The sequence below is a fragment of the Arachis ipaensis genome, chromosome B08, assembly GCF_000816755.2.
Source record: "Arachis ipaensis cultivar K30076 chromosome B08, Araip1.1, whole genome shotgun sequence".
Classification (NCBI taxonomy): Eukaryota; Viridiplantae; Streptophyta; class Magnoliopsida; order Fabales; family Fabaceae; genus Arachis; species Arachis ipaensis.
Genome location: NC_029792.2, coordinates 3,272,793 through 3,282,132, shown reverse-complemented (window position 1 = coordinate 3,282,132; position 9,340 = coordinate 3,272,793). Strand labels below are relative to the sequence as shown.

Here is a 9,340-nt window from a genome sequence, read left to right as displayed (position 1 = left end):
GTTCGTCGTGTTTTTCTCTGGGGAGCAGGCAAGAACTAAGATTCTGAAAATTTGTGAGGCATTTGGGGCAAATTGTTATCCTGTTCCAGAAGATATAAGCAAACAGAGGCAAATAACTAGAGAGGTTGGTATGCTTTTCTAGTTTTCCAAGGAAGATGTTGTTTTTAAGTTTTAACTGTTGGGTTTTGCATATTCTTGCAATGATGTTTTAGGGGTCAAGAGTTTGCTTTTTTGGATATAGGTTTCGTCGCGCCTTACTGACTTGGAGGCAACTTTGGATGCGGGGTTGAGGCACCGCAATAAGGCTCTAGCTTCTGTAGGGGAACATCTATCAGACTGGATGAACATGGTATGATTTTCTTTTTGTCTGTCTTGTTTCAACTGCAAAGCAGTCCTAATATATCTTATCTTGTGCAAGTAATCAATTCTCATTTTGAACCAACTGCTCTCATCATCTTGTCCTAGGTAAGAAGAGAGAAGGCCGTGTATGATACACTGAACATGTTAAATTTTGATGTCACAAAAAAGTGTCTTGTTGGAGAGGGATGGTGCCCTATATTTGCAAAAACACAGGTGATTTCTGAATCCTTTAAGTTGGTTGCACACTTACCATTCACTTATTATCCTTTTAATATTTCAGGAGTTAAAAACATGTTTGATATACATTCTCTAATAGAGAGCTTGCACTTAATGATTTTTCAGATTCAGGAGGCATTGCAACGGGCAACTTTTGATAGCAGTTCACAAGTAGGCATAATCTGCCATCCAATGGATGCAGTGGAATCACCACCTACATATTTTAGGACCAACAGTTTCACAAGTCCATATCAGGAGATTGTTGATGCATATGGGTGAGCCTTATATTTTGTGTTTCTGTGAATAGTTTAATCTCTTAATTATTGTTTGGAGTGCTTTCTATTGCATTATTTGTCCATATACTTCGGTCAATAGATGGTAAATATCTGATTAGTATATGTAGAATTTCAGAAAGATAACTTAGGATGACATGATCTTGCCTGGTTTTTGTAATTTCTAACCTCAACATGTAGAGCTATTTCTTTTTGATAGTTAAACTTGCACTAAGATGTCATTGAATTGTAAATTCGTGATAAAATGTTTCATAGAAAGTTTCTTACTTGTTCATGGAAAACCAACTGGATTTAGTGGTTTTTGACTAAATAGATAATTAGAGAAGGATAACAAAGCTTTGTATACTGGGAAGAATAGGGAAAAAGACTGAAGTTTCGATTTTCAACCTAATCAGTATTTTACAAATCACAGATTCCTCTGTACACTTGGGTGCATGAATCTTTATGGATAGAAAAAGTGGGCGAGTTGTCCCGTTCCCACCTCTTTCTAAACTTGTTTGTTAATCTCAACCTGTCTAAGAGAATGTAAAACTTCTTTAGAAGTTATGAATCATGATACAATTCCTTCATATTGTTTGAGCTTTTTGACTCTGCATTGTTATTCTAGGAATATATAGTGCCTTGAGAAAACTTTTTTCTAGTGCATTAGCTATTACTTCCTCTGTTTATAATTAATGAAGACTTGCAAGATTCCTGATTAGCCCTTCAACTTGGCAGTGTTGCGAGATACCAAGAAGCAAATCCTGCTGTTTACACAACTATTGTATTCCCCTTCCTATTTGCTGTGATGTTTGGGGATTGGGGTCATGGAATTTGCCTGTTGCTGGGAGCATTGATTCTTATAGCGCGCGAAAGCAAGCTCAGTACCCAGGTAATTTTGTTTTAGCTGTTTTATAAAACCAATCAGAAACTTAATGATTATGGCAAATATATGTAATGGGCTGTGACCTATATAGTTGATGAATGGATAATCTTATTATTGAGATGTGCCAATTTGAATTTCCTTCCTTTTCGTTGTTGGTGCTCAAAAAATGAATGCTGTCTAAGCATTTTATTGTTAGATGTGGCGTGTCCTGTGTTTAACATTATTTTGCTCATAAATACAGCACTGGCAAGGTGGCATTTTCTTGGAACTACAATTTTTTTTTTCTCTTTAGTATCTTGTAGACTTTGTACCAGAAAAACCTGATTATTTTGTGTTAGAAAAATATTTGAAAATTTGTAAGTGTTTTATTGAAAAAAAATCTGTTGTAGTACATAGAAGTTTAGAGAGGGATAAAGCATGTCCTTTACTTTTGGTGTACTTGGCATGGCAGTTAATTACCTAATAGTTCTATTTATTTTCTGCAGAAGCTTGGAAGTTTTATGGAGATGCTATTTGGTGGACGCTATGTACTTCTTTTGATGTCACTATTCTCAATCTATTGTGGATTAATCTACAATGAATTCTTTTCTGTTCCGTTTCACATATTTGGTGAGTCAGCTTACAGATGCCGAGATAATACATGCAGGTATGTTTTTTGTTTCTTACCTCTAACTTTGATGCACTTCAATGTCTTGTTTTCTTTTTCTTTTTTTAATTTTATTTTTTTTATTACCTTGATAATATAACACCTTGCTTGCTTGTCATAATTTCTCCTCATAATTTTGAGTTCCATTGTACATTCAATGTTTATTACTTGGAATTATTCTTCTTCATTACTACTACTACTACTACTATTGATGGATCTAGGTGAGTTTCCATAACATGGTAGATTAGTATGTGGTCGTGATATTTCATTAGATATTAATATATTCTGTGTGTATTTCCAGCGTATATGTTACTATATTATTCTTTGACCCTTTATTTCCCGTAACACCATTACCTCCTATCAGGGATGCACATACTATTGGCTTGGTCAAAGTCCGAGATCCATATCCATTTGGTGTGGATCCCAAGTGGCGTGGAAGTCGTTCAGAGTTGGCTTTTCTGAACTCTATGAAGATGAAGATGTCCATTCTGCTTGGTGTGGTGCATATGAACTTGGGAATTATATTAAGTTATTTTAATGCTCGGTTTTTTGGGAACTCACTGGATATAAGGTGTGTCACTCTTCCTGGCTCATGCAGTTATTATTATGTTATCTGTTTCATTGAAGGTTTTACCTCACTCAGTTACTCTTCATGTTGCTGGCAGGTACCAGTTTGTGCCGCAGATGATTTTCCTTAACAGTTTATTTGGGTATCTTTCCCTCCTCATTGTTGTTAAGTGGTGTACTGGTTCTCAGGCGGACCTTTATCATGTAATGATATACATGTTTTTGAGCCCCACAGATAATCTTGGTGATAATGAGCTGTTCTGGGGTCAAAGGCCACTTCAAGTATGAATCTGGTTCTTTTATTTGTTGTTGCATAATTAATTGTTATGTTTCCTCAGTTTTCATCATGCTGAGTTTTGCACATGATTTGCAGATTGTATTATTGCTTTTGGCACTGATTGCGGCTCCGTGGATGCTCTTTCCAAAACCTTTTATACTAAAGAAGATTCATACTGAGGTGCCATTTTTACCTCCGTTGTTTATGATTTTCTTTATTTCATGCACATATTTGTATATTTATTCTCAACATTGTTGAACATCAGTTCTCCTGGAAAACCTTATCAGCATTCTACTTAAAAGTCCTATCAGCTGTGCAGACATCTTTTCCAGCTATTTGTTCTATACTTTTGTCTTAGCTTGTAACTAAGGAGGCCATGACAATGAGTTTTCTGAGACTCATATTTTATGTTGCTGGTATTAAACAGAGATTTCAAGGTCGTAGTTATGGTATTCTTAATACCTCTGAGATGGATCTTGAGGAGCCAGATTCTGCCAGGCAACATCATCATGAAGAATTCAATTTCAGTGAGGTTTTTGTTCACCAAATGATCCACGCCATTGAGTTTATTCTAGGTTCAGTTTCAAATACAGCTTCGTATCTTCGACTTTGGGCACTTAGGTCTGCTCAGCCATGATTTTCCTCTACTCTGCAAATTCCTGCTTTAGAGATTCTTGTTCCTTTATTGAACTTATCTAACCATTTTGCAGCTTGGCTCACTCCGAACTTTCTACTGTTTTCTATGAGAAAGTTCTGCTTCTTGCTTGGGGGTGAGTTAAACTTAATAAGTTATAACCTATCTTTTTATATACCATTGGCCCATCTGCATTTCTTTGTTGTGTTTATTTATTTTAAATATTACTTTTTAATCGTTAATGTCATTCCTGGTTGCAATTGTTACAGGTATGACAATCTTATCATTCGGTTACTGGGGCTAGCCGTGTTTGCCTTTGCAACTGCCTTTATACTGCTTATGATGGAGACTCTTAGTGCTTTTCTTCATGCCCTGCGGCTTCACTGGGTCGAATTTCAAAACAAATTCTACCATGGTGATGGCTACAAATTCAAGCCTTTTTCCTTTGCAGCCTTAACAGATGATGATGAATGATCTATTCGTATACGTCTTGGTTTTTTTGCAAAATATATGCTAAGGATATTTACACAAGTGGAAGCACAGTGAGAAATGGTTGGAGTTGGAACCTAATTTGGAAGTTGTGAACGTTAGGAGCACAAATATATGCTAAGATTATGCTACTCGATATTCTTGGTCATTTTCCTGTGGCGATGCTGGTGTAGTCATATCTGCCAATGGTCATGGAGAGCACCTGTAACAGATTATTCACTTTATAGTTTTCTTTTTCTTAGTATAGGAAAAGGGGGAGAGATAAGGAAAGGGAAGGGAGTGGTTAGACTAATTTTGTAAAGATGAGCTGGGGATCCATTATAGTGTAGCAATTGGATTCACATATAATATATATACGATGTAGCGCGGCTTTGCTGGGGAACTTTTTCTCTGAATTTTTCTGTATTCATAACTGACGAGTTGATAGAGTCCCATTTTTTCGTAATGATTAAACAAAGTAAAATACAAGGTTGAATAATTTTGTATGGAACCTTTGTAATGCTGTTAAGTTGGCACTTGGTACCTGTTACCCTGACGTCGTTCCGGATTATTCGGGAGCAATTTAGTGTTTTATTATGACACACTATTCATTTGAGTATAATTGAACGAGACGTTTGTAAATGACAAAAGCTATTAGAAATAGAATTATTCTTCCCCAACAAGTCTTTATAAGTTATCTTGTTATTGCAGATAACGAACAATTTAAGTTTAGATTGTCAATTGAATCAGAACAAAATTGATTATTGTTTTGAATCCAATCAAGTGGTTGAGGTGTGGTTCAATTCAGAAAAAAAATATAGCATTAGAGAAAATATTTTTTTTTTTTGTATTTGCAGCAAATTTGGATATAACACGAAGATATTTGAGTATAATATGAAGAGATTTAAGTGTATTTTTATTCTGATAAATTCTGCATAATTCAAAACTCTTTCTCTTTCTCCTCATCTTCTGTCGCTTTTTTTCTTATTCATCTTTTCCTTTTTGTTTTACCTTCTTAAGTTTCTTCTTGTTTTATTCTTTTAACAAGAATAAAAACAAAAAAATCAAACAAAGAAGAAGAAATATATAATGCTGCAAAATTATTTGAAAAAAAATGAACTTATATTCATTTAACTAAAAGAAAGAAAGAAATAAGAAAAAAATGCAGCATTAGGGGAAACATTTTTTTTTGTATTTGCAACAAATTTGGGTGTAACACGAAGATATTTGGGTGTAATTTTATTCTAATAAATTCTGTATAATTCAAAACTCTTCCTCTTTCCCATTCTCATCTTCTGCTGCTTCTTTTTTTTTTCAACATCATCACTATTTTCTTCTTTTTTTTCTTATTCATCTTTTTGTATTTGTTTTACTTTCTCAAGTGTTTTCTTGTTTTACTCTCTTAAGTCTTAACATGAATAAAAACAAAATAATTAAACAAAGAAGAAGAAGAAACACATAATGTTGCAAAATTACTTGGAAGATGATGAACTTATATTCATTCAACTAAAAGAATGAAAATGCAGCATTAGAGGAAATATTTTTCTGTATTTGCAGCAAATTAGGTATAACACAAAGATATTTGGGTATATTTTTATTCTGATAAGTTCTGCATAATTCAAAACTCTTCATCTTCCTCCTTCTCATCTTCTGCTGCTTCTTCTTCTTCATCTTCTTATTTCATATTCTCATAATTCTTCTTAGGAGGAAAAAATCAAACAAAAAAAGAAAAAATACACAATGTTGCAAAATGAATAGAAAGAGAAGGAGGAAAAAAATGCAGCAACGACAACAGTAGCAAAAAAACAACGATGAAGATGAAACACGTGAAGAAAAAGGAGGAGAAACGCAAAGAAGAAAGAGGAGGAGGAGGAGGAACGCGAAGCACGCTATGGAAACCATTGAGTAGCGCGCGTGTTGACACGCTCGTATGGGTGAGCGTCCTTTTTGTTAGGTTTGGCCCAACTTGTATGACTTGTAAACCAAAATGACTTGTATGTGTAACACTTCTCTTAGAAATGTATTAAAAGAAAGCTAAAGGTAGCTGCTAGATTCATTTTTAACTTTTAGGTTTTACTATTTTGTCAGTTAGTTTTAGTGGTTAATTTACTATAAGATTTTTGTTTATCTCCTGACCCAATACTATGGTCCATACCCAAGTAAGTCAAAAAGACCCAATTTAAAGGATGGCTAGCTGACAGATAACACTTATTCATATAAGTAACTGTCTCCTAAAATCTCTCACCCACTTCTAGAAGAGATATCTCAACAACCCTGCGATAAAGGGACGGTCATCTACCTTCAGAAGTGGAACTACTCTAACGGTGGTTATGGGATCATCACTTATAAATACACTGACACACTCAGGTAATAGGAGATTCCAATACATTCTAAACCTGCTTAATCCTCTAAACCTGCTTAATCCCTTGCTGACTTAGGCATCGGAGTGTCTTTGCAGGTACTACCCCCCATTCTTTCACATACACAACTCGAACGGCGGCTCTCAGACGTAAAGCAAGCCAGAGACCATATTCCCACAACATTTGGGCCTCTCATTCAAGCCTAACTATCCGGTTCTAGGTAAGCCCGGAACAATTCTTATTATATTTTTATCTCTTCGTAACCTTTTTTCTTTGTATAATATCATAGAATCTTTTTATAAATATTATTTTTCATATTCTCTTATTCTTTAATTTTATATAGGTTACTCTATGTTTTTAATGTTAATAAATTTTTTTTAATAGGTATAAATTGAGTTAAATTATAATTTCATTCTCACCTTTTATATTTACTCTTTCTTATTTCTACTATATAAATCAATATTCATTTTACACATTTTCTTTATCTCTTCTCACATAATCTTATATCTCTTCGTTTTCTTTCTCCCACTTTTGCTAAATATATGTACTAAGTGATTATGTAATTATACTTATTAGGAAGAAGGTGAAAAAGAAAATGATAATGACTCAACCAAATAAGAAGACCTGAATTAACATAATCACTAAATTAAGGTAACAACTTTTTTTGTAAGTATTGCTTGACGAACTATTTTAATGCTAGTTCTCGTATATTTCTTTATAGTTGGATTAGGTGTCAGATTTATCATGTGAATCACCTATCTTATACAATAATAAAGGATGCACTTTAAGGGGTGTATTTAATAAAAATAAGTAAAACAATGTATTTCAACCTTAAAGTTATTTTAACATTTAGCAAATGACTACTATAATAATTCATAAAATTTGTTTGCAATGTTTTTTGGGATTCAAAATGAAGCAAGAGAACAAGTGGATCATATCAAGACAACAAATATTCGAAAATAAAATGATTTTTTTTTTCTGTTAGTACGTTGTGATGAATAAATTTTATGTATTCTTACATGAAGAAGTGTGAATGACTTGCAAGTGACATAAATATTTTTTATGAATAAAGTTGTATATTATGTATTTATTTTCCAAAGTAAATGAGTGGATATGTATATGATTTTTAGGTTGTTGAATGTTTTTATGAATAAAAATTATATTTAGTTTTATAGAAGTGTGCTTGTGTTGAAGTTGTAAGTGTGTTGTAAGAATAGAATTTGTCATAGAAAGTAGATATATTTCTACATAAAAGTGTTCTATGAATAAGGTTGATCTATATTTCTATGAATATATTTTTCGAAAATTATATGTAGTTGTTTCTCTATCAACAAATTTTTATTTATTCTTGATGATCAAATATAAATAATTTCTTTAGAATAGAAAAACTTACATAATAAAACATGAAAAAATACATAATTCAAAATGATATGGGTGTATTTAGTCTTTAATCTCAACACAATATTTTTAGTTGCAGTAAAAATGTGCATTTTTTTCATTTACAAAACATTAGCTTATTCATAAAAACATAGTAATTATGTTGATCGAAGTTCGAATGAGCATAATTAAAATTTGGTTAATCACATTTGCTTAATTCACATTTAGGTTATAAGTTATAACTAGTAGACTTTGTTTCTTTCGTTTTTGTCGCAGAATAAACAAGTTTGTATCATATAAAAGTTGATACCAACTTTTTATGTAATGAATTTAATTTACATTATTTTTTAATGATGTCATGTCAATAATTCTAAATAGAGGACAATAGATAGTGATCAACTAATTATCCTTAAACAAAATAAATTTATAAATTAAATATATTATTCATAATTATTTAATTAAAATATAAAATATATATTAAATATAATAAACACGTGTGTATTAAAAGTGTCATAATAATAATAATCATAAAAATTTTCAGTTACAAAGATTCAAATCTTATACTATTTTACCTAATTATACATATTTTATAAAACTCTTACTATTATTACTATTATTTAGCTTATTATATTTTGAGATTTTTTTATGATTATTTCAATATGCTATTAATTATTGGTTTGTAAATTTATTTTTTATTCTATCTACCAAATAATTAAATACAAATTTACTAATAAAAAATAGATCAAAAAAATTACGTATAACCTCTTCATATAATTATGTGAAAAAATATGATTCACTCTAGAAAAAACAAATAAAATACCCACACACTCGGTTTTTCTATTTTGATAAATAAAATAGATAATATTAAAGAAATTCTCTTATTCAAAACATCATTTATACTGATTATTTAATTTTTTTTTGTCGGGTCAATATTGACACGGTGTCCTTTTAGAGCTGGGTCTGGATCTACTTAAATCCGGCCCCATCCGACCCATAAACACTTCTAGATGGTACAAATTAAAACTCAAACAAATTAATATTTTAGAAAGATCTCATCTCTATAAAAATATATGAGAGGAAGAACAAATAAATAACTTCAATAGAAAGCAAAAACAAAAAAGTAAATTAATACTATATAAAAAAACTACTAAGTCTGTCAACTATAAATTAAAAAATAAATAAATATGTAATTACTCCAATATCAAATACCTATATTTTTTAAAAAATTAATAATATTTCACTTCATATTCTCTTATACTAAAATAACTATATTGAAT

General features: G+C 31.6%; 1 protein-coding gene across 1 annotated transcript in view; it reads left to right on the top strand.

The window, feature by feature from the left end:
- The window catches only part of LOC107613113 (V-type proton ATPase subunit a1), an 8,812-nt gene extending 3,975 nt beyond the window's left edge, over positions 1-4,837 (top strand). Inside the window, exons 7-18 of the mRNA XM_016314968.2 lie at positions 1-124; positions 242-349; positions 466-573; positions 703-851; positions 1,587-1,740; positions 2,220-2,380; positions 2,745-2,951; positions 3,046-3,229; positions 3,321-3,404; positions 3,652-3,845; positions 3,935-3,994; positions 4,128-4,837. The exon at positions 1-124 is cut by the window's left edge and continues 12 nt beyond it. Coding sequence (XP_016170454.1) covers positions 1-124; positions 242-349; positions 466-573; positions 703-851; positions 1,587-1,740; positions 2,220-2,380; positions 2,745-2,951; positions 3,046-3,229; positions 3,321-3,404; positions 3,652-3,845; positions 3,935-3,994; positions 4,128-4,332 — 1,738 coding nt within the window. The 3' untranslated portion in view covers positions 4,333-4,837. The remainder of the gene's footprint in view (positions 125-241; positions 350-465; positions 574-702; positions 852-1,586; positions 1,741-2,219; positions 2,381-2,744; positions 2,952-3,045; positions 3,230-3,320; positions 3,405-3,651; positions 3,846-3,934; positions 3,995-4,127) is intronic.